This window comes from Puma concolor, chromosome B3 (assembly GCF_028749965.1).
Source record: "Puma concolor isolate L17-30 chromosome B3, mPumCon1.1.hap2, whole genome shotgun sequence".
Taxonomy (NCBI): Eukaryota; Metazoa; Chordata; class Mammalia; order Carnivora; family Felidae; genus Puma; species Puma concolor.
Genome location: NC_141672.1, coordinates 14,056,064 through 14,081,764, shown reverse-complemented (window position 1 = coordinate 14,081,764; position 25,701 = coordinate 14,056,064). Strand labels below are relative to the sequence as shown.

At 38.0% G+C, this 25,701-nt stretch overlaps 1 protein-coding gene across 11 annotated transcripts in view; it reads right to left on the bottom strand.

The window, feature by feature from the left end:
* Nucleotides 1-25,701, bottom strand: part of RPS6KA5 (ribosomal protein S6 kinase A5) — a 181,163-nt gene that overhangs the window by 115,755 nt on the left and 39,707 nt on the right. For 10 of the 11 annotated variants that reach the window (XR_015252076.1, XR_015252077.1, XM_086709003.1 and 7 more), the window contains one exon: nt 14,990-15,061. Coding sequence is in view for 5 of the 11 variants with exons in the window: in XM_086709003.1 (XP_086565129.1) it covers nt 14,990-15,061 (72 nt within the window). In the remaining 6 variants the exon portion in view is untranslated. Of the gene's footprint in view, nt 1-14,989; nt 15,062-16,909; nt 17,069-25,701 lie in introns of those variants that run through there. The other variant, XM_086709004.1, reaches the window with a different exon arrangement.

Genomic DNA, 25,701 nt, shown 5'->3' with positions numbered 1-25,701 from the left:
CTTTTCCTCTGTACAACACACTGCTGCACACTGACTGCCTAGGACGGGTTCACCCATGCGTTTCTGTCTCCATGTAGCTCAGCTGTCTGCTTCACACCAACTCGTGGATACTCACTCGTGGCCTCACCCATTTACTCCTGTTATTGTTATTATATAATTTAACTACATGTTACATAAACCACTGAAATGTAAATGTGAAAGAAAAATGAGGTTGAATACTTTGGAAGAACTGGATAGAAGCAAGACACTTAAAAAAAAAAAAAAGAACTGCTGAAAAGCTAGGTGTGGGTGGAACACTATAAAAGGCTTGGGGGAAAACTGTGGAAATCTAGAAGGATTCTGGACTCAGAGTACTTCAAATGCTGCTGGTTCCCACTCTGCTTTGAAGAATCCGAAACTTAATTTTAGATGATGCACTACAAGCATCACTACAAGTGATTTATACAAAATAAACTATTGTTTAAGAAATTATTCTCGGGGCACCTGGGTGGCTCAGTTAAGTGTCTGACTCTTGGTTTCGCGTCAGGTCATGATCTTGCGGTCTGTGAGTTCAAGTCCCACATGGGACTCTGCGCTGACAGCGTGGAGCCTGCTTGGGATTCTCTCTCTTTCCCTCTGCCCCTCCCCTGCTCGTGCTCTCTTTCTCTCTCTCTCTCTCTCAAAATAAATAAACTTTAGAAAAAAGTTAAAAAAAAAAATTATTCTCAAAGAAAAGGTCCCATGCCTACATCCAAAGATTGGCAAGTGGGGGTACCTGACTGGCTCAATCTGTAGAGCATCTGACTCTTGATCTCAGGGTGGTGAGTTCAAGCCCCATGCTGGGCATGGAGCCTACATAACAAACAACCACAAAGACTGGCCTCACTGGCAGATGAATATATATTTATCTATTTTAAGTGAAAGTAATATGTTCAAAGCACATATTTATATATATCCTTTTAAAGTGATTTTCCACTTCAACCGTTTTTTTTGATTAACAAGTACTAGTCATGTCATTACGAGAGAGGATCTTGTTCATTGCTGTTGGAACCCAACCGTCTCTCCTCCTTCCAGATTAGTGGCATCTCGTTAAAGGGTGACTCGGCCATCAACCACACTAACTATGGCTCCAGCTTGCTTTCATCCTCAACCTGGCAAGCACAGCTTTTGTGGTACCATCTAAATTGCTGATAAAAAATATAACCCTTCTGGCTCAAATCATTTGATGTCCAATTGCCCTTAAGATAAGGAGAATACTTAATATAATTAAATTATCTGGCGTCCACCTCCCTCTTTCCCCCTTCTGTCTCATTTTAGCAGATTCTTTCAGACCTCCAGCCTTTTCTGACTTCTCCGACTAGCACAGTTCCTCAAATTTTATGCTCTCATAACACCATGCATTCTTTGTCACAGAAATGATCCGAAACATGACTTTTCACTGATCTGTGTGACTGCTTCACTGTCCACTTCCACAGGACTGGAAATTCCACGAAATCATACACTGTGATTTGACTCCTTGTATCATCAGCAAGTAACTGGAGACTCAATGCTAAGTGCATGAAAAAAAAGAACAAACAAGCTAGCAATCAGGAGCAGACCAAAGAAAGAGCTCCGTAGCATATAGCCAAATACCCTCTTCTCGGTTGATAATTTTGCTCTAAAGTTGAAGCTGAGTCTTTAACAAAAGAAACCAGTAATGCAGACCGGTGGTACCGAGCTACCCCCAGCCAACTCTTTCCCTCGGAGGAAGGAACAATCAGCTTTCGTGAAGCAATCCCTTTTAATTTGGGTATTAAATTTGATTCCTGGCAACATTCCCTGGTGAAAGTGAACTCAGGAAACTTAGGAGCCACCATTCTAGAGCAGGAAAATGTCTTAACATAGTCCATTTATGGCCACTGCGTTATGATCTGCCACAATCACTGAAGAACGAATCACAATGCCTGGCCACATTCCTTTCTCAGATATAATTTACTCTGGGGAAAAATTTCTGTCTTTCCACATGTGATATGTCCTGGCACTGACCAGCAGGCCACCTGCCTTCCCTTCCTCCTTTCCCTGTACAACTTCACTGACCCCAAGACAACACTGTCAGGAATGGAACCAAACAAGAAATACACTCATGGAATTCTGAATTTCATTTGTCCTGCCCTTGGAAACGAGATCCTTGTCAATAGGTGAGTGGAACGTACATGGTGAGTAATGCCAGAGTGGTGTGTATGAAGCCCCAGAAAACCCACCATCATCCATGTCAGAGAAATAGCTCCATTTCAGTGTTCTTACAGCACAATCAGCCACAAAAACACACACTCACGAGTCCAACCGACTAACCGTAATTTGGTACTTCTAAAAGACCCATCTGAAACATCTGATTAATTAGACCTTAGCATCAAAAAAAAACATTATTGTCCAAAAGACAATGTTTTTCCAATAATATTGACACATCTTGTGTCAAAGATGCTGTTCTCATGATATAATTTAATGTTCATGATATAGGAACCATTTGATAACTTCAGCACTTGTTAAGTCTCTCTAGGCCGGTTTTTGGGGGCACCTGGTGGCTCAGTCGGTTAAGCATCCGACTCTTGATCTCATGGTTCATGGGATCAAGCCCTACATCGGGTTCTGCACTGATGGCACGGAGTCTGCTTGGGATTCTCTCTCTCCTTCTCTGTCCTTTCCCTGCTTGTGCGCGCTCTCTCTCTCTCTCAAAATAAATAAATAAATAAATAAATAAATAAATAAATAAACTTCAAAAAAACCCAAAAAAGGCTCTTTAGACTGTTTTTTTCCAAACAGTGGGCAGTGGTATCAATTAGTGAGTCTAAACAGCATTTAAAAAAAAATAAGAGAAACAAATACACTAAAAGTGTTTCATGAAACCCATGCTTCCTCTTTATAAATGCACGCCCATGTGTATGTATATATGAATGTAAACAAATCTGAGCACATGGGAGGCGAAAAGAGAGGGGAGTACAGAGCAGCAGCTAAACACAAAGACTCTGCCAGATTGCCTGAGGCTGAACCCTACATATTGTATTTAGTAACTGTATGACCTTGGGTAGAACAGTTAAGATAACAGTGTCTCAATTTCCACATTAGGGAGAGTAATAGTTCCTACATCTTACTTTCTGTTCCAGGGATTAAATAAATTAATGTAAGCATCCTGGCAGATAACAAACACTATAGAAGTATTAGTGGAAGAAAAGTGTGTGTGTGTGTGTGTGTGTGTGTGTGTGTGTATACAGACATAACATAAATACACATACTGAGTTGCAATATAAAAACGTGCTTATTTCGTCCTATGGGAAATAGCCAAAACAGCTTGAAAGTCACTGTTCTAAATAAATTTATATGCCTTTCCTTTAAAAAAAAATTATGTAAGCCACAGAATTTTCCCTTTTATCCCTACCTCCTGATAACCTCAGAGTTAAATTTAAGACTCAATTATAATGCCTATCTCACCCCAGATGTCTGTAAAATCTATTTCACTTTTCTTTTATTAGGCTTTCACTTATTTTTTTTAAGGTTCTCTCTTTTTTATCTTGAAAGTGCCCTTAAATCTCTTTTTGAAAGAAGGTAAATTTCAAAACACATTTAAAATAAATGCACTTGACTTTATATATTTATCAAACAAGCATTGATTCCTAAATTCCTTTATACAACAGATATCTTAACTGTACACTAAATTCCAAATATTAAAAAATACATACCTATAAAATGAAATATTTCAAATTTTAAAAGAAAAAATGTCTAAAGAAAAAAATTTTAAAGAAATAAAATTTTTAGAGAGATAAAATTGTTAGAGGAAAAAAAGGAGAATCTGAGCCATTTCATATAACTATTTTGTAAAAATTGGCCATTGCTTTGATTTGTAAAATCAAAAACACCCCAAATTTCTAAAATTAATTAAGGCAGACTAAAATATTCTTCTAAGATATAAGGAAAAGCTATGAACTCCAAACACGATTAAATAAATAGATGCTGTAAGTAAACAAAAGAGACACAGTAAAAGCGTATGAAATCATAAGCAGTAATTTTTATAAAAGACACTGAGGTAGGCCATTTGTTTGGGGCATAAACATTTATATCCTCCTGAAGATATGTAATACAGAGGATCTGGATGAGACATAATAAAAGTGCCAGCATTCTAGATTTAATCCAATTGTAGTTTTTAAACTAAAAACACGGCCATTTGACCCATTTGCTTAACTACGTCAATGGTCAGAAACAGTTGTACAGCTGAATCAGGAACACAAAACAGAGTACATTTTCTTATGGATGGTGATAGCGTCTAAAAAAGACTTAACATGTACAAAGGTTGAAAATAAAAACAGCCACAGGAATAACTATCTATGGCTACCATTTGTGCATACTGCATTAGCTTGAGCACTTTGTAAGTTTCAGAGAAAGCACTAAGACACTACATGCATGAAGCCAGCTCATAACTGCATATATGTAAGTGGGTGTGGCCAACTCCTGCCTATCTCCACATGAGTGACCCATTACATCACAGGCCATATCTTATCCCTGGTGCCAAATGACTTGAAAACCAAAGATTCTGGTCCAGCAGGAAAGAAGAAAAGGCTACAAAGGAAACCATGTCCAACTGTGAGGTCTAGACTTGGAAATGACTGCCCATGAATATGATTATCAGAGAATCTTACTAAAAGAAACATCCACAAGAACAAGGAAGTAAGAACAACCATTACTTGAAGCACATTCATAAATCATTCTCTTTATACCTCAACAAACAAGCTGTCTGCTTAGCTACACAGTTATGTCTTATTGGCCAGTGTTAAATACCATCTGTAGTAGAAGTGAAGGGTGCTCTGCCAGTGACACTTGGACAGGCTGGTATACCCATACACCAGAGCTGCTGATAATCCACAGCTGCCTCCTTCTCAGGAGAAAGGCCTAAGGTAGACAGACCATTCCCTAACCCGTCCCAACCCAAGCAGCCTACAGCCAGTGACTAACATAGGTGCAAAAGGCCTGCCTCCTTACTTTTGCTCCAAAACTTCCCATGAGTCCAGGCTGAATCTAGACCCGAGCTTAGACCACATGCTGCTTGGGCTCTTCCCCTGCTCCTTCTGCTTCCCTCACTCTCTCCTGAGAGCATTCCTGCAATTAATCACATGCACCTAAATCCCTGTCCTGGCCTCTGCTTCTAGCTGACATGACCTACGACAGCATCAGTAATAAGTTGTATCATGTCAATGTCAACCAACATCTTCCTATGGAATCATTTTATGATCATGGAATAAATCATTACAAACATTTAACCTCTAAGGCTTCCATAAACACTGTAGGTTTACACTGAAGCATAAGGTACAGTGGATATATACAGATGCAGAATTATAAACTTTTTTGAATAACAATTTTGACAATTCATGAATACATGCTTGGAAAAGTACTATTTTAATCGGGATATTTTCCAAACACTTAAGGGAATAAAATGACAAATGATGACTAAGTCAGCATACTTTATAAAATAGTCTTTTACATGATTCAACCAAAGTTTTATTCCCCTTTATCCTATCACCAAAAAGTAGCTGTCTTTAAGTTGCCTAGTGTAATTTCTAGCACCCTCTAGTGGCAAATTACCCAAGAGAAATAGAAATCTGTCTCATTTAATAAAGAAAATGTGCTTCTGAGAACGCTGAAGTATAAATTAAAACAAAACAAAACAACAGGCTGTCCCATCAAGGATGATTTTCATAGAGTCTGGGAAAATGAGCAAAGAACACCAGAGTCACCATTTCAAGGATGGCACTTAAGATTGGGGTAAGCAACCAAAAGATGGTCTCTCTACTGGAGAAATAAGTATTTCCATGCATCAGCTTGCAAGATCTGCTATTGATTAGATGACCCCCCCCCAAAAAAAAAACAACACAACAAGGAAAAAGTTATCTTCTCATGAGGGCACCAGGGGCTGAGGTAGGCACAAATGATAGTTGCCCACTAGACATTCCTGGAGGTAAGGCATTTTGAATTTCTGTACTTTGCCAGTACTCATTCTAAGGTTTCATAAGCTCAGGAATAATTCTATATTAAATGACTACATTAAATGCCTAGATCCTTACTATTCAATTTGCAGATTTGTATGTAATCTATCATTTTTTTTAATACTTCCTACTCTAAGCCCAGCACCCAAAACAGTACTTGCCTCTTGATAAACACATGTAAATGAGTGAATCCCAAGAGCAATGGGAATGAACTGAAAGTTTATTTTTAGTATTTGAGAAAGAGAGAGAGCATGAGTACGAGCTGGGGAGGGGCAAAGAGAGAGGAAGAAAGAGAATCCCAGGCAGGCCCCATGCTGTCAGCACAGAGTCCAATGCAGGGCTCCATCCCACAGACCGTGATACCATGACTTGAGTCGAAATCGAGTCAAATACTTATTAGTCAACTGAGCCACCTAGGTGCCCCTGAACTGAAAGTTTCAAACAGAGAAGTGGCATGTCCAATTTTGCACTTAAGAAGGATCACTCAGGCTGTGGAGTGGATAATGGACCGAAGAACCAGCCTGAAACCTGGAAGATCTTTGGTGGCTCTATTCCTCTCTTGCTGGACATATTTTAGGCTGTACCATAAAATATTTGTTAAAAAATGACACATATCAAGCTCATGTGAGACCTCGCTAATGCATTATATTATCTCTTTTAAGAAGCTGGGCTTCTTTCTCTTTTAGTTACATAACTAGCTCAAGTTTATACAGCAGTTACTATGTGTCAGGCACTCTAAATGTTTTATTACTCATTTTCTGCATATTTAAGTATAAGATCGCCAACCTAAAATAAAAGGGTGTTCAGAACCTAAAATGTCTGTATAGTTAAAAGAAGAAAGCAGAATAAGAAACACGATCCTTTCATTTGATATGTTATTTTTAAGGTAATAGACAAATCAACTTCTTAGAAATGTTCATCAAATTTCAACTACCAATATCTCATTTATGAAGCAGTTTTTCATTTGTTAGACTTTTCTTATTAGAAATATAACTTCTGTTGAAATTACTCCCAGATATGCTAATATATCTATATGAAAAAACTAATTATCCTTATGAAGAAGTCCCAAATAATTTTGTTTTTCAAATTTAGGATATAGCTTTACAGTGGAGTTTCCTATTCAATAAACCACCACAACTGATGGTTATCCAGCAACTGGCACTTCGTATACATTATTTCATTAATCTTATAACAACGCTGTGAGATGGGTATTATTGACTTATGCCAATAGGGACTTAGGCTCTCAGAGTTCAAGTGATTTACCCAGGGAACACAAGTAGGTAATGAAAACATCAAGATTCAAGCCTGAATTTGCTATGTCATCCTGGATACGAAGTACTTCACAGTTGTGAATGCACTAAAACTGGAAGAGGAAATCAACTCGGGGCACCCTTTGTGGTCACATGGCAAACTTTATTTAACTTTTGGGGAGGCGTAATGACAAAAGATCGCCAAAGTACAGGATCATGTATGATGAATAAAGAAAATTCAAGGAGAATACTAAAGTTTTTTTTTTAGCTAAAACCATCATGCTCCATTCCATTAAGCATTAGAAGTACTAAGAATGTACACAATGGGTATGCTTAAAGACTTTCTTCACCTCTACCTGGGCACATGTCTCAGAGAAAGCAAATGGTTAAAAGTAAAGCAGCAGAAAAGGTAAGGAGAGAAATGAAAACAGAATCAGTATTCGCACAAACAATCTAAAATGTCATCATGAAACAAAATACAGTTGATCCTTGAACATGGGTTTGAACTACACAGGTCCACTTACACATTAATTTTTTAAAAATAAATACAGTAAAATACCGTAAATGTATTTTCTCTTCCTTATGATTTTCCTAATATTTTCTTTTCTCGGGCTTTATTGTTAAATGCACAGTATATAATGCATATAACACACAAAATATGTGTTGAACAGTTATTTATATTATCACTAAGGTTCCCAGTCAACAGGAGGGAAGTTAAGTTTTTGGTGGGCCAAAAGTTATGCACGGATTTTCAACTAGGCAGGGGGTTGGCGCCCCTAACCGCCACACTGGTCAAGAGTCAAGTATAATTCTAAAAGATGAACCAAAGCTATTTCCTGGACTTGGAGGTATCAATCTCAAGAATCATGCTAGAGACAAGAGCATGAATTATCATCTCACACTGTTGTGAGCTATGGAGATGGGGCAGGGCTACAGAGTTGGACAGATGTATAAAGATGATCTTAAGAGCTTACAATCTAGAAGGAAAATAGCAGAAAAGAAGGAAAATTCAGTGAACCATTCAGTGCTGTGTTCTCTGCAAAGGAATTTCAGCACCCCAATTCAGAGAAGGAAGGGATCTAGGCAGGATTTGGACGGGCAGAAGAGAAAAGGAGCACTAGGATTATGGGAAAAAAGATAAGGCAGAGCATCAGAATACGGGAAAGTATGCTTAAATGTAGGGGAGTAAAACAAAAGTAACCAGACTAGAAAGTAGGTGGAATATCAGGGTAACTGGACAAAAAAGACAGGAGAAAACAAAGCTAAGTCTGAAAACAAGGCAAAAGGATTTGGATTTGAATTAATTAACTGGGGGAAGAGGAGGCACTATAAATTCTGAAATAGGAGAATAGCGCAGTAATGTTGAATTTTAATGAGGATGCATACCATTTATAACAGAATATAAGTAAAATGCATAACACAGAAGAGAGAACTTGCAGAAAAGCAGACCAGTTAAGAAAACCCTAGCAACAATCCATGTACAAGGTAATATCTATCAGTGATGGCACAAGGAACAGAAAAGGTCAATCCAAGGGTCATTTCGAAGGAAAAATTATAAGACTTTGTAAGAAATAAGAAATAAAAAGTAGAGAAAAATCAAAAATTACTTCCAAGTGTCTAGCTTAGGAAACTGATCGACAGACTAGTGATAGACCAACAGAAACAAGGTAGCTGGAAAGAGAAATAAATCAACAGTCTGAGTGAAAGAGAGGTTTTGAAACAAATATTACATGCATTTAAGTATGAGATCAAAAAGCAAATCTTTGATATTTTAATATTCCACAAAGTCTTCAAGATATTGGGTGAATAGCATTTTATATAGTTCAAAACACATAAAAATTAATTCATCAGAAGAATTTTCAGTTTCACTTCCAAAGAAAACCTGGCTTGATACATAAAGACATCTGATGAGGCTTTTCTATTATTCTAGGTGGCGTTGGAAAAAAATTATCTTAAAAAGGTAATGAAACTGAAAGATTAGTGGTGAAATTTTTGAATAAAAATTGAGATTTTATTATATTCATAAGAAAAGTTTCCACCTACTCCATTTAGTCATCAAAAATGTGATTTTAAATACAGAAATACCTACAAATGACACCCTAGTTATTCCATCTTCTCCTAAGAGAAGTAAGAGTATAATTGGTAATACGGCAACGAAAAAGCATGAAATGAAAATGCCCAAGTAAAACGTTCTTGATAAACCCATTCCTCACCTTTGCAGAGTTATCTTAAGGACCTGGAATCATACCACTCAAAAAGTTGAAGTAGGTAATGCGACAAAGTATTAACTGTGTTGAAAGAAAATATACCCCAGGTTTGATTTCGATAAATTCGCTATTAAAAATTTCACACGGATGAAACTGGCCTATAATTTTCCTTCCTCATATTCTCTTTGTGGTTTTTGAAATCAAAGCCATACCTCATCCAATGAACTGGAAAAAAAGAATCCCACTCTTCTATTCTCTGAAAGAGTTTGTGGAAGATGAGCATTATCTATGGGTTGAATGTTTGGCAGAACTCATTCTTAAAACTCTATCAACTATCGTCCTGGCAGGAAGTTTTTGCTTACTAGTTTTCTTAACAGTTACAGAATATTAAGGTTGACTGGTCTTTTTTAATCAGTTTGGAAACTTACACACTGCAAGATTTATACGCATGTTAAAGTTTGCGGAATACTACCTCAGAACACTAACTCCTATCACCTCCCAAACTGTATGCTATTTTTGTCCAGTGATTCAGTTTTCTTTTTTTAACCCCACAATTTCAACATTACAGCTATGGTTGTTTAGATTTTCTTTAGATCCAATCCTTTTTGCATCTGGGAAACTCTCCTGAGATTACTTTCCTTTTTCCCTACAGCTAGGTCTTTTAGAAATTCTTTTAGTGAGAACGTGTTGGTGGAAAACACACTCAGCTTTTGTATGTCTGAAAATGTCTATTTCGCCCTCGCTTCTGAAAAATAGTTTTGTTGGGTATACAATTCTAAACGGACTTATTTTCTCCGGGCATTCTGCAGATATTTGTCTACTCTCCCTTGGTTTTCATGGTAGCTGTTGAAAAGTCATCTGTTTATCTGATCATTGTTCCTTCATAAATAAGTCTTTTCTCTCTGGCTGCTTTTAGCGTATTTCTCTGGTGCTCATCACTTTCTCTATGATGTATTCATGTGAGAATTTCTATATACTTGTCTGCCTGGAATTTGTTCTGTTTCTTCAACCTGTGAATTCACATGTTTAATCAATTTTAGTAAATTCTCAGCTAGGATTTCTGATCAGACAACCTTGTACCTTCTCTCTGTCCTCCATGTCTTAATCTCTCTTTTACAGTGTCTTTTTTTTTTTTTTAATTTTTATTTATTTCTGAGAGAGGACAAGCAGGGGAGGGGCAGAGAGAGGGGTACAGAAGATCCGAAGTGGGCTCCCCACTGACCAGCTGACGGGCTGACAGCAGCAAGCCTGACGCAGGGCTCAAACTCACTAACCAGCTCGTGGCCTGAGCTGAAGTCAGACACTCAACCAACTGAGCCACCCAGGTGCCCCTTAATCTCTCTTTTATAAATGCCATCTCATTTTCCTCCATTTTATATTCTGCACATTTTCCTCAAACCCATCTCTCAACATGTTAATTCTCTTTAGCTACATCTCATGTGCTAGTAAACCAACTACTGAGTTTATAATCTGAATTACTTTTTCAACTTCTAGAACTACTATTGGTTCTCTTTCAAATCTGTCCATTTTGTAGCACGCTTTTTTTTCCTTAATATTACCATCAAAGCTCTGTTTAATTTTAAAGACCATATCAACATTTATATCATATTTCAGACCTAATAATTCCAACAGTCTCTACAGGTCTAATTTTGCTATTTGTTGTTTCCACGTCTTTCACTCATGGAGACTTGCTTCTTGGATGTTGTGATCATTGACAATTAAGACCATGTCTGTAAAACTTTCTTCGGTACTTCTTTATGGTCTAGGTAACAGTTTATTCTTTCAAAGAGGATTTACATTTGCTTTTCCTAGGCACCTGGGAATACTATCAACTCAGTACGACTGTAAACTAAATTCCTACCTATTTTTTGTTCTTTGGGATTACACAAATGTGTACAAATTCAAGCTGCAAACCCGCATGATGCCTGGCTTATGTTGTGAATGCTCAGGGAACGCTTTTATTTATTTATTTTTTCCCTTCACCCAGAGCCAATGCTGAGGCAGAAAAATTTCCTCTGCACCTCCCTTTGCAGACTGGATTTTTTTCTTTTTTCTTATTTAGTGGTTTGCTAAGCAGTAGCCTTTTCTACCTCTCGGGAGTCTTAGATGATGTCCCTCATACCAGGCATGGAAATGCTAAGTCCAAAGAACCTGCTCACAATCTACTGGTACATTTCCCCAGAATAACCTTTGCCTTCAAGGGGCTTATTTATTCTCTAGATTCCTGTTCTGTTTTCCTTTTGGATTCCAAGGATTTTTCTTCTTCTTACAAGCTGACCTATACTATTTAGTAGACTTTCTTTAGAGGTTTTTATCCAGCACTTTAGGGGTTTAAAAATGAGGAAGATTTTCCAAGATATGCAAGCTGTCATCTTATCAGAAAGAGAACATAAACTGCCTTTCTATTTCTACTTATGTATTTGGAATATACTGCCAAATATAAAATTGACAGATCAAGGAACAGAATTAGTTTCATGGTTTTTTGTTACATGTTATAAAATTCAGCGATGAAAATTAATTAATATTACATGTTAATAGTGGCTTGAGGAGATCTGTAGTTTCCATGCCTATTTTGCTTCAGAGAGGTTATCTACTAATATTAAATAAAAGTTTTTTGGCTTTGACCATATTTGGAATAAAACAGGATCTTAGTCTGATTTTCATAACTTATTTACTAAAAGAACAGCTGCAAGTGTTGATAAGGTTGTGGAGATATTGAAACCCTCATACACTGCTGGTGGGAATACAAAATGGTGGGAATGTAAAATGATGTGGCCATTTTAGAAAACAGTCTAGTAGTCCCTCAAGAAATTAAACATAGAATTATCACATGGAATAGCAACCCACTGCTAAGTATGTACCCAAGAGAAATTAAAACACATGTTCACACAAAAACTTATACATGAATGCGCACAGCAGCATTGTTCATAATAGCCAAAAGGCAGAAACAATCCAAAAATCCCATTGACAGATGAATGGATAAACAAAATGTGGTATATCCATATAGAGGGATATTATTAAGCCATGGAAAGGAAAGAAATACTGATACATGCTACCACATGGATGAATCTATAAAACATTATGCTAACTGGAAGAAGCCAGACACAAAAGACCACAAATTATATGATTCAATTACATGAAATATCCAGAACAGGCAAATATAATGTATAGAAGTAGGTCAGTGGTTGTTTAGGGCTGGGAGGATGGCAAGCTTGGGAAGTTATAGACAAAGGGTTCATAGTTTCTTTCTGAGGTAAGGAAAATGTTCTAAGACTGGCTGGGGTGATGGTTGCACAGCTCTGTAAATATACTAAAACCACTGACTTGTACACTTTAAATGGATGGACCATATGGCATGTGATTATATTGCAGTAAAGCGATTAGAATAAAAAACATGCAGATAAAACAAATTCTGTGGCTATAACATAAATTGACCTGAAAAAGCCTTTGACAAAATGGCACAAACTATTTCTAAGGAAATTCAGTCACCATACAGTTGTGACCTTTCTTCTTCTTCGAGGAGATACTGCCTTTGAAAGAGGAAACAAATGTTAAGAATAAACGACATTATTTTGATATTTTGCAAGCATGATTTCTTAATGATATGGTAGGGTGAGGCTAGTTTGTTTTAAAAATACATCTTTACAAATGATCTGGTGGAGAGAATGCACAGTAAACTCTCCCAAGTTGACAATTATACTAAACTCTTCCTGACAATAAAATATTTAGCTGATGAAAATAAATTATAGGGCTTATGCACTGGCAGCTGTAAAGGCTGGCTCTATACAATATGCTGAACTACTCAGGAAAATCATGAAAAGCTTATATGGCAAGGCCCTAGGCATGACAGCTCAATACCGAATGACCTAAAGACAAATTGCATACGTGGTATGCGAGGGCAGTGGCTGGGACTGATCCTGGAAGCCCAGGAGAAAGGACTTTTCTCCTGCTAAAAGGCTCGGCACTTAGGAATCTATGGGCAGATGCCTTCCTGCGGACAACGGCGGGTAAGAGGCTGGGAATCTAGGAAGGCATACAGGCCCCTGAGAGTGTGAAGCTAAACTTTAGTGGAGAAGAAAAATAGTCTGTTTTCTGAGGCTCTCCCTCCCCTTCCAGGAAAGAGACAATAGGGCCTGTCGAGACTGCAAAAATAAAGAGTTAAAATCCTCCTTTTCATCCCTACCTTAAAGATGGAAAATGAGAGTCCCAAGTTCTCACAGTGGCATACCTACAGAGCAACACATCCCAGAGAGAGAGCTGAAGAGACCAGGTGCGTTCCTGGCAAGACCAGCTGTGTAAATGGTGGGCCGACTGCAGAATGACAATGTGGCGTGCCCTGTTCATGAATTACTTAGAATCTCAAGACAGTGAAAGCAGAGCATTAAACCTAACATGGGGCTCTTCTGAGTGTGGGGGTCTCTGCAACTGCACAGGCTGTACGTCCAAGAGGCCCTGACTCTTGAGCAGCAAGCATGGCAGCAGCAAAAATCCAGGAGGCACAGAAATGTATAAGGCAAAAAACCAAGATCGTCCAAAATCCTACCACCTGGGACAACCACTGTTATCATTTTGGTGATTTTCCAGAGAATTTTCTATATTCATATATACTGCTGACCCTTCAACAACAGAGGTTTGAACTGCATGAGTCCACTTATACATGTAATTTTTTTTTGATAAATACAGTATAGTACTGCAAATATATTTTCTATATCTTATGATTTTCTTAATAACATTTCCTTTTCTCTAGCTTTCTTAATTGCAAGAATACAGCATATAATACATATACAAACTATGTGTTAATCAACTGTTTATGCTATCAGTAAGGCTTCTCGTCAACAGTAGACTGTATTACTAGATAAGCTTTGGGGGAATCAAAAGTTACCCACAGATTTCCAACAGTGCAGGGGTTGGCACCCGTAACCCCCTGCATTGTTCAAGGGTCAAGTGCACATGTAGACATTGATTCATACAGAAATGGTATGTTGCACACTCTCGTCTGTAGCCTTTTTTTGAGCTTATTAAGCTTCTTACATTATGGAGAATTTTCAAAACTGTTAAAAACACATCATTTCAATCCTATTGTCTAAATTACAAAACATAAAGATCCCTGTTCAATTTAACCAAACTCAAACCTAACTTTTGTTAGGTTTCTGAAGGGTCTTGCGTTTTTCGTTACTAACAATGATGACCAGTGGATATGAATAAAATGGAGTGAGGACTGAATGAGTTAATCAGCATAAAGTATTTCACAGAGTACTTGGCAAGTAACAAGCTCTCTATAAATTTTAGGGATTTTAGTATTGTGTCCTATGTAAAGACTGAACTAATTTACATTCCCAACAGCAGGGTAAAAGAAATTGGTTTTCCTAAATCCCTGCCAATTCTTCCAAATTTTTCCTTTTGTATTGTTTCTATGAATCGTTTGTTTGTGCTCTTTGACAGTTCTCCCACTGGATTCCTTACGCTTTTAAAATTTTAACTGATTTCTGTATTGGAGATACCAATCCTTTGTCATAGGAGTAACAAATGCTTTTTTAAGACTTACCTCCAGTTCCTAGGACCTTGAGGAGCTCAAAATTTTCAATCCCCACCTTCTCAGCATGTCCTGTTAAATTAGCTAAAAAAAGAAAGAGAAAAAAGAAATAATTAAGGGGGTCAGGAACAGGAGGGGGCCCTTGGGGGCTTCTGAAATACCAGCAATATTTTATTACTTGACTTGGGTAGTTAAGCCAGGGTTCACTTTATAATTATTTGTTAAACTACACAGCTATGTTTGTATACTTCTCTGTATGTTATATATTACAGGAAAACTTTTAACATGTATTTATTAGAGAGAGAGAGATAGAGAGGGAGAGAAAGAGAGAGCACAAGTGGGGAAAGGGCAGAGGGAGGGAGACAGAGTATCTGCAGCAGGTTTTGCACTGTGAGCACTGAGCCCAGTGTGGGGTTGGAACTAACCAACCGCGAGATCATGACCTGAGCCAAAATCAAAAGTCAGACCTGAATAAAATCTAAGATCTCTGCCAGCTCTAAAATTTGTTTGAAAGTATTAACTCTTTAAAAACATATTCTGGGGGCGCCTGGGTGGCTCAGCTGGTTAAGCGTCCAACTTCAGCTCAGGTCATGATCTCACAGTTCGTGGGTTCAAGCCCCACGCAGGACTCTGTGCTGACAGCTCAGAGCCTGGAGCCTGCTTCAAATTCTGTGTCTCCCTCTCTCTCTGCCCCTCCCCTGCTCATGCTCTGTCTCTCTCTCTCTGTCAAAAATAAATAAACATTTAAAAAAATTTTTAAAAACTGGTTAAAGTGGTAAATTTGATACGTATATGATACGTATTTTACCACAACTACAAGAAAGAAGGAGCTCTGTAAACTGTGGGCTTTGGGTGAAAATAACGTCACAGAATTGGCTCATAGGCTGTACCAAATGAGACACACTAATGTAAGATGTTCAGAGGGGAGGCTCTGGGAGAAGGTGGAGGCGGGTGCTCTGCAGGAACTCTCTGCACTTCCTGCTCAATTCTCTATAAATTAAAATCGCTCTAAAAAATGAAGTCTTCAGGGGCACCTGGGTGGCTCAGTCGGTTAAGCATTGGACTTCAGCTCAGGTCATGATCTCACGGTTTGTGAGTTTGAGCCCTGCATTGGGCTCTGTGATGACAGCTCAGAGCCTGGAGCCTGCTTCAGATTCTGTCTCTCTCTCTCTGCCCTTCCCTCACTCATGCTCTGTCTCTCTAAAATAAATAAATGTTAAAAAAAATTTAATAAAAAAATATTCTGTCCTAGATAAACAAAATTAGGATATCTTACAAATGAGCATTTTCCAAAATATATTCCATTGATTCTGGTCCTATACTACAAGATGTTAATAGGTGTTATGCTTAGGGGGAAAAGATGCTTTCAAGTCAAATAAACCTGAAATGATCGGCTTAAACAAAGTTAATCAGGTTACAGGTTTCTTTACTGCTGAACTTCATAGATTCTACACCATGAAAATCTGCATGTGAATCTAAAACTCAGATACTGTATTTACCAAATTTATTGGATCACAAAATTATTTTTTTATGGCAATACCTATTAATATTGTGCCAACCAGCATTCTATAGATGTGGTTAAAGGAGGCCTAAGCTAAATTCTATTTCTACCACTTAAAAGCCATGTGACCTTGAACAAATTAATTAACTTCTCTGTGTCTCAGGTCCCCTCTAGTGTAAAATGAGGATAATAAAAATATCTACCCTCAAAGCACATTGATGTCTGCAATTTGCTTTGAAATGCTTAAAAAAATAAGATGGATTAAGGGGTGAATAGAGGTATGGACAGATATGTGATAAAGCAAATACGATAAATGTTAATTACAGAATCCAGACAGTGAGTGGGAGGGTGTTCAACATGTAGTTCTTCCAAATTCTCTGTATATTTGAAAATGTCCATAATAAAATGGCAGAAAATAAAATAACACCTACCTCATAGGGATCTGATGCGGATTCAAGGAGTTAAATTTATACGGAGCTTGTTGTGTGCCACAGAACATCATTATAAGTGTTTGCAAATAAATAATGCTCTGGGCCTCCAACTTCAAGCAAATCAGACCCAACTGCGAACTTCTAGAATTAAAAGTTTCAGGGGGATAAGTGACTTCAGTGTCCTTCCAAAGTTTAACTAAATGTGGGGTGCCTGGGTGGCGCAGTCGGTTAAGCGTCCGACTTCAGCCAGGTCATGATCTCGCGGTCCGTGAGTTCGAGCCCCGCATCGGGCTCTGGGCTGATGGCTCAGAGCCTGGAGCCTGTTTCCGATTCTGTGTCTCCCTCTCTCTCTGCCCCTCGCCCGTTCATGCTCTGTCTCTCTCTGTCCCAAAAATAAATAAATGTTGAAAAAAAACAAAGTTTAACTAAATGCATAATTAAAATATTTTACTTGTGGTCAAACCATGTAACATAAAATTTACCACCCTGACCATTTTTAAGTATATAATACAGTGGTGTTAAGTACATGTACTGTGTTTGCAACAGATCTCTGGAACTTTTTAATTTTGCACACCAAACCCTATACCCATTGAACTTAACCTACTGACAGTTTAATGAAATTGTTGAGATGGCTGGATTTGGGTTTACCATTTTATTACTTGTTTTTAACTTGCCTCTTCCCTTTATTTAAGTAACCTCTACACCCAACGTGGGGCCCGCACTCACAACCCCAAGATCAAGAGTCAGCCAGGCGCCCTTTAACTTGTTTTTTCTGTTTGTTCCCATGTTTCTACTTTCCTGACTTAAAAAAAAACAACAACAGCAAAACATTTAAATGGTTTTTAGAATTTCATTTCAATTTTCACGTGGCATTTTAGCTCTACTTTTTACATTATTAGTGCAGTTGTTGCCCTAAGGAGTACAGTGTACATCTTTAATTACCCACAGTCCTCTTATAATTTATACTGTTCCATTTCCCTAAAACCGTAGAAACTTTGTAATCATTCTTTATGGACTACTGATATATATTAAATGGAGTTATTATCTTCTATATATGCAATTATGCACAAGACAATGCTATCAGTTTTCCTTATATGATTTACAAAGAAAGAGGAAAGAGAGAGACTTCTGCATTTCTGTAGATATTTATCATTTTTGATGATCTTTCTTATATTTTCCAAGGATCCAAAGTTTCATCTGGTATAAGTTTTCTTGAGCCTGGAAGAACTTCCTTTGACATTTCTTGTAGCGCAGAATTCTCCAAGTTTTCTTTTATCTGAAAGAGTCTTTCTTACCTTCATTCAAATCTTTTTATTGAGATATTCACATTCCATAAAACTCACCCTTTTAAAGCGTATCTGTCCATGCTTTTTAGTCTATTCACAAGTTGTGTCACTGCTGCCACTAACTAAATCTGGAACCCTCTTCCTTTTTGAAGCATATTTTTCTTCGATAAAGAATTCTGGGTTGACAGGCTTTTTTCTTTTCTTCCAGCACTTTTTTTTCCTGCTTATTTATTTATTTTTTAATATGAAATTTATTGTCCAATTGGTTTCCATACAACACCCAGTGCTCATCTCAACAGGTGCCCTCCTCAATATCCAGCACTTTATATAAACATGTTCTTCCATTCTCTTTTGGCCTCCATGGTTTCCCAGGTGAAGGCAGTAATTTAAATGTATCATGCTTCTCTTACTGCTTTCAACATTTGCTTTTGAAAGTTTTGCCGTGATGTGTACTGATGTGGACTTCTTTGGGTTCAGTCACCCTGGTATTCACTAAGGATCTTGTATCTGTAAGTTTCTGTTTTTCATCAAATTTGGGGGGTTTCAGCCTTAATTTTTCAAAAGAAAATTTTCTATCCCATTCTGTCTCTCCTCTGAAATTTCAATTATGTCCATGTTAGATTGTTTGATTCAACCTGAAAAGTCCCTGAGACTCTGTTCATTCCCCCCCATATGTTTTCTCTCTGTTCTTCAAATTGATTTCTATTGCTCTATCTTCAAAGTTCATGTACTTTTCCTTTTGCACCTCCATTCAACTGTTAAATCCAGCTACTGAATTTTTATTTCAAATATTGTATTTTTCAACTCTAGAACTTCCATTTGGTTCTTTTTTCATTGTTTCTATTTTCCTGATAGGATTTCTTGTTTTGTTATTCACTGAGAGCATGACGTTTTATTTCACTGAGGATATTATAACAGCTGCTTTAAAAGTCTTGCCTGGTACAGCCAATATCTCGTTCATCTCAGGGTAGAATTCAACTGATTTTCTTCCTCTCTGATATGTTCCATTTTCTTGATTCTCCATATATGGGGTAATTATGGACTGTAGAAATGTTAATTTGTGGATATGAGAGATTGTTTTTTTCCTCCAGTGACAGTTGTTTCTTTCATTTAGCCGGCAAATATCTTGGGTCGGCTTGAACTGTAAACTATTTTTCTTAGGAGGCAGCTCCAGTCCAGTTGAGATTTTTTGTCTTTACCCGAGTTTTTCTGAGTCCACTGTACTCATGCAGGGCTCAGAGGGCAGTCAGAGATGTGTGCTCACAAAAGCTAAGGACTCCCCCTCCTCTGGCTCTTCTTTTTCTGGGATTTCTCCCCTATCTTCAGTGATCAGGGTTCTCTGGTTTCAGTTTTCTAGTCTCCCTGGCCAAAGAGACTACTGTTTTTCCACCAGAGTCCCCAGAGTACAGACTGTACTTAGCCTGAAGCTAAAATCAGTGAAAAGGCAAAGTTACTTCTTATAGCTCCCTCCCTTCCCTCCTCCAACTGTGTACTCCCCAGTAGAGTCTATCTGCTTCTGTTCACTCTCCAGTGCCTTAAATAGTTGCTTTTTACATTAAATCCAGGTTTTACAGCTGTTTTCTACAATGGAATTCTCCAGTAGACGGTCTTTTTGTGAAATTATGAGAAAGAAAAGTCTTCCCTCATTATAGTCAACATCATGAAGGGGAGCAGAACACGCCCCCTCCAAATACGCCACTTTGGCATACTGGTTCTTTAGAATTAAAGTTCCTTAAGACACAGCCAGTGAAAGGACAGTGACCTCCTGGGTCTACCCTGAAGGCAGCAAATAAATCTCTCATTTGAAAGGTATCCTCCCTGTACTAGGAGGGTAGAAGGCTCTTATTATCAGAAATAGGGGATTTAGGGCCAAGAAAGCTATATAAACAAGCTGTTACTGCCTCCCTAATTTGATACCCAAGACTAAACCCTTTTGTCAATTCTTCACAAAGCTACCTGCTTTGGTCACTTCTTTCAGTCTTGTATTTCTTTAGGCTCCTGTACATACAAAATTAAATGTGTTTTTTTCCCCCTGTTAACTTGTGTTATATCAATTTAATTATTAGGCCAGCCAAAGAACCTAGAAGAAAGGAAGGGAAAGGTTCTCCTCCCCTACAATTACAGAGTTTCTACTTTAACTACTCCCCTCGCAAGTTAACTTCAAAGAGTAAAATAAAATTAAAAAGGTAATTTGATATAAGCCCAACTCAGGGATCTTGAACTTAATATCCATATAATTCTTTTACATGACATCTGTTAGGCAAAGTGAGTAATCAGACATATGGAGGCAAATTAATAGGAAGCTCTATCAATATTTAGGCATGGGGAAGAATTTATCAGTTATAAAGACTTTTTTCACTGTGTTAACAATAAAACACATATAGACAAATGGTAAATATGATACTATATATAGAATCCTAAGAACCAACAAACATATATTTGGGCATGTGAGTCTAGGTGTCTAAATGGTTCTCATTTCTATGCTATTGTCACTATTTAGAAGCCTTTGAATATGAAAGTCTAAAACTATATTTCTCTTAATTAAATTATTAAGCCAAGATCAAGAGCTCCAACTTCCCAGCACAATACCAACATTTATTAGAACAAGACTTAAAATATTTACACATTGTATTTCACCCTGGAGGTAAAGTAAACATCAGCCAATCACAAAAATCTGCATTTCTGAGTCATTACACGCCTTAGTAAAGTCCAAAATGTATGCTGATCAGGAGCTACTCCATGCCTGGGGCCAGACCGTACCAGAACCAAGCATTTAGAACTGAGAGACAGAACTGTCCATTGTTTGCCTTCCTACGTGAAAGTAAATGGCACTTTATTGTGCTTGCAGGAGCTCCTTTTCCTGTGCCAGGCAAGCCTCTGCCCACCCCGTCTAGTCCTACCCACAGGTAAGAGCAGTTACTAATCTAATTATTCAAAAGTCCAAAATCCTGACTGGGCACCGTTAACAGTAGGTGGGGTCACTGTGTTAAAGCAACAGTCTCCACACAAGGTTTGTTTTATTGCCTCCAACTCCTGGCCTGGCCTGGCCTGACCTCCTGGGGCCCAGTGGCCATTCTCTTGCACTTCTCCTTCACTATACAGCAGTCCCCTTATCCACAGTTTCACCTTCTGTGGTTTCAGTTACCCACAGTTCACCATGGGCCGGGCACAGATGATCCTCCTTCTGACCATCCTCAGAAGGTCAATAGTAGCCAAACGCTATGTTACAATGCCTACATCATCCACCTCACCTCAGCTCTTCATCACACAGGCATTTTATTTTCTCACATCATCACAAGAAGGGTGAGTACAGTTCAATAAGATAGTTTGAGAGAGTGACCACAGTCTCACAACTTTCATTACAATACACTGTTGTAACTGTCCTGATTATTAAATATTGTTGTTAATCTCTTACTGTGCTTAATTTATAAAGTAAATTTTATTATAGGTATATATGTATAGGAGGATGCATAGTATATAGAGGGTTTGGTACTATCTGTGGTTTCAGGCATCTGCTGGGGGTCTTGGAATTGATCTCCCATGGGTAAGGTGGGAGACTACTGTATACAATAATCAACTAAGCAGATTCAGAGGTTCTTTTGGGACTTGGTTCACTTACTAGTTTGTTCTCCCCTCCAGTTTTTTTTTTTTTTTTTTTTTTGAGAACAAGAAAGAGAGAGAGAGAAAGAGAGAGAGAGAGAGAGAGAGAGAGAGAGAGAGAGAGAGAGAGAATCTTAAGCAGGCTCCATAGTAAGTGTGGAGCCTGACATGGGGCTCAATCACACAACCCTGGGATCATGACCTGAGCCAAAATCAAGAGTCCCATGCTCAACCGACTGAGCCACCCACGTGCCCCTCCCCTCCAAATCAAACACTCATCTCAACATGCTGATTGAATGTGATGGGGTAATTGGTGATTGGATGAAGTTGGAAGGGAAGCAGGAGTCCCGACATAGGCCTTAATCCCAAACTGCTTGCACCAAGGCCACTGTTAAGGAGACTTCTACACTGATGTGCTGGAAGTTTACAAGCCTTTATTAATGTGGCACCTCTGAGTCCCACTGGCTACTACTGTTCCTTGCAGACAGTCCCCTCATGACTCCCAAAGGATAAGAGTAGATTGGCTGGACAGAGGTTGGGCATTTCTGGATTTCTGGCTCTAATAACTTAATGGCACCAAAACCTTACCCTCAGCTCCCAAATCCTAACTAAAAGGATTAACTCCTTCCCACAGAAAGAATGCCTTATGAAACCTCTTCACAAATATATAAAATAACAAAGAATATCAACAAACTATTTAATTGCTACATAAGCTATTAATTAGTACATAATAGTACAACCATGTCAGTTATTTGTGTCTAGCAGCTATTTCAATGCCTATCTCACGAGTTGTTAAATATTAGTAAGCGCAGACTAAAACAAAGAAAATATTTTTAAACCTTTCAAGATCTATGTTAGGCCTATCTCTATTGTTAATCAGCTCAGACAGTCTCTTCTCATCAAAGGGATTTTTTTTTTTTTACATTAATGCATTACTCAGTTTATTCATTTAGAAAAGATAATGCTTTCATAAAGCAATTTTCACCAATTTTTTTCTTATTAAGATATTGGAAACTACCCCCATTGAAAATCTTTCACTTCTTCATTAGTGTTATTATCCTATAATGCATATTTCCTGATAAGGAAATCACTTTTAAGGGTGAATTTCATGAGTTCCTTTACAAGAAGTCAATGGAACTTTACAAAAGATTTGCCAAAACTTAAACGAATTTCAGTTGTTTAACTGATTCTCTTTAGAAAACAGTCTTGACTTATTAATAGCTCTTAAAGGAAAAATCTTATCTTACACAATGAATATAAAGTACTTGGTGTTTTACACTACAACTGGATTCCTTTGGTTCCTTATATAATAATATGGTTGTGTGCCTGTGTAGGAAAATATGACTGATGTATTTTTTTAAATAATAAATTTAGACAAACCAGATAACTGTCTTTTCTCCCAAATTTAAATAACTTTGTTGTTTGTTCTATTATTATAAAATAATCCTGGTTTGTGGCTTAAAAAAAAATAGACAATATAAATAGGTCTAAAGTAAACCTTGAAAATCTCCCATATTCCCAGCAAAGATTACTATTTGTAATCCTTGGCACCTCCTTCCAGGATTTGAGCCATAAACTTATGATTGATAAATGGCTTCTTAACCCAACTTTCTAGGCAATTCCACCAAAAGTAATTTGTAACGCATCTTATCTATGACCATTTCTTTTAACTTGAGATGTTTAAATTGGAACTTCCCAATCTCATGGAGGAAAACAATCAGGAAAAACACATTTTTCATTCTGTTGCCATAGTTTCTGCCAAGCTGCACAAATGTAATTGCTCAGAGCATGTGCCGAAATCATTTGATTAGATCCAAGAATTCACTTATGTTAAAGCTAAGAAAAGGCTTAATTTAAAGCACTTTTACAATTAAAGTAAAAGTAAAGAAGAAGAAGAATGCTTTTGAAGCCATTTCAAGTAAGTTGTTAGTAAATGAGTGAGGTACTCAGATACCATTTTATTCAATGGATTAATCACTTAAAAAACTTGCAATAAACTACAAGAAATGTAATTTATTAGAAAGGATTATGGAGTCTATGGATATTGGGGGGGATATCATTGTCACGTAAAGCTACTTACAAATGCTCACTGAGAATACAAGTTCTCATTTACTCATTTAACAAACATTCACTGAGTACCTACTGACACATGAGCCAGCTGTTAGGTCTTTAAGAAGTATATGATTTGAAAATAAGAGATCGGCTAGGGAATTCTGGGCTAGAAGAATATCAGGAGCAAAAGCTTAAGTAGGAATAAGTCTTTTCCTAACACAGAATAAGAAGAGGATTGTTCTAATTAGCTACAATGGGCTTATGTGGGAAAAACAGAAAAATATTACATCAAGTAGGAACAGGAAACTAGGGGATTCAAAACTTAGAATGCCAGACTGGTTTCAATTGAATCCATAAACAATAATGGCTCTTGACAAGATGAAAGTAAGGTTTTAGAAAACTGCTTTGGCAGTAGTGTGCCATGTGGAAAGCAGCAAGGGGAAGACTAAAGCTAAAAGGTGGTGAGGTTAATGCAATAAACCAGATGTGTGCTAACAAGACTCTGGTCTGAGCAGAAACTAGAGCAAAGAGGAACGAGCGAACCTAAGAATCACTGCAATATTCAGTTCAAGAAACATTTGCTGAACCCCTGATTTAGGTGCTGAGACCACAAAAGCAAACAGGACAGGGTCCCCACTTTCAAAAATAAATAAATGAAACTCTGTTCCTCCCTCTGCCCTTTGGCCCCATATCTAAAGTACAAGAAATGAAAGTCTGGTGAATGGTAGTGTTACTGGTGAATATTGTGGAAAGGGGAAGTTGAACGGGGAAGTTTTGGGGTTTCAACACTGATTTTGGAGGGACAGCTAGGCATTCCGAAAAGGCTGCCATGTAGACAGTTCTAGACAAGGAACTGAAGTTTGGCAGAGACAGCACACTGATGGGGTTCAGAACATGCCATCCACCCACCAAACATAGCACCTTGGCATGGTGGATATTTTAAACTGAAGTAATCTCAGAATCAACAGCAGGTACAGGAAGGAGTTTCTGACCTTCCCCTGAAGCAAGACCTCCTGTGAAATGCACCCTCCCTGTACCAGAGGAAGGAGCATCCCTATCTCTTTTTTTCATTTTTATTTTTTATTAAAAAAATTTTTTTAGTTAATTTATTTATTTATTGAGAGAGAGAGAGAGAGAGAGAGAGAGACAGCACACAAGCAGAGGAGGGGCAGAGAGAGAAGGAGAGACAGAATCCCAAGCAGGCTCAGCGCCATCAGTGCAGAAGTCTGATGCCGGGCATGAACTCATGAACCATGAGATCATGACTTGAGCCGAGATCAAGAGTCCGATGCTTAACTGACTAAGCCACCCAAGAGTCCCATGAGCATCCCTATCTCTGTAGACAAGGGACACAGGGAGGAGTGTGAACAAACAGGCCTTGCTAGGTTTCTCTCCAGTTACCACACTTACCTCATACCTTGGTCCTCTCTTACTCCTTTTCTACAGCTTTCCACTCCATCAAACCTAACACGATAATGCACAGGTTTATGTCTCCTGGGTCTTCCTTTCCTTATGAAGGCTCCCATGTCACGTAAGACTTTTTACATAAATTTGTATGTTCTTCTCATATTAATCTGTCTTTTGTTCCAGAGGTCCCAAAGAACTTAGAAGGGCAGAGGGAAAACAAGTTATTAGGAGAGGAGCAAACACTTTAAGAAAAAAGTCCTCAGGAGACCACACAAAAAGAAGGGCAAGTCTTGCTGACAATCAGGAGTTAGGATGCAGGAAGAAAAAGAGCCAGAGAAAAGGTGGGAAAATGAACAGTGTACAGAATCCGAAGAAAGAATGCCAGGAAAAAACAAAAAAACAAAAACAAAAAAACCCAACCCTCATTAACGATGAAGTCAAAAGGCG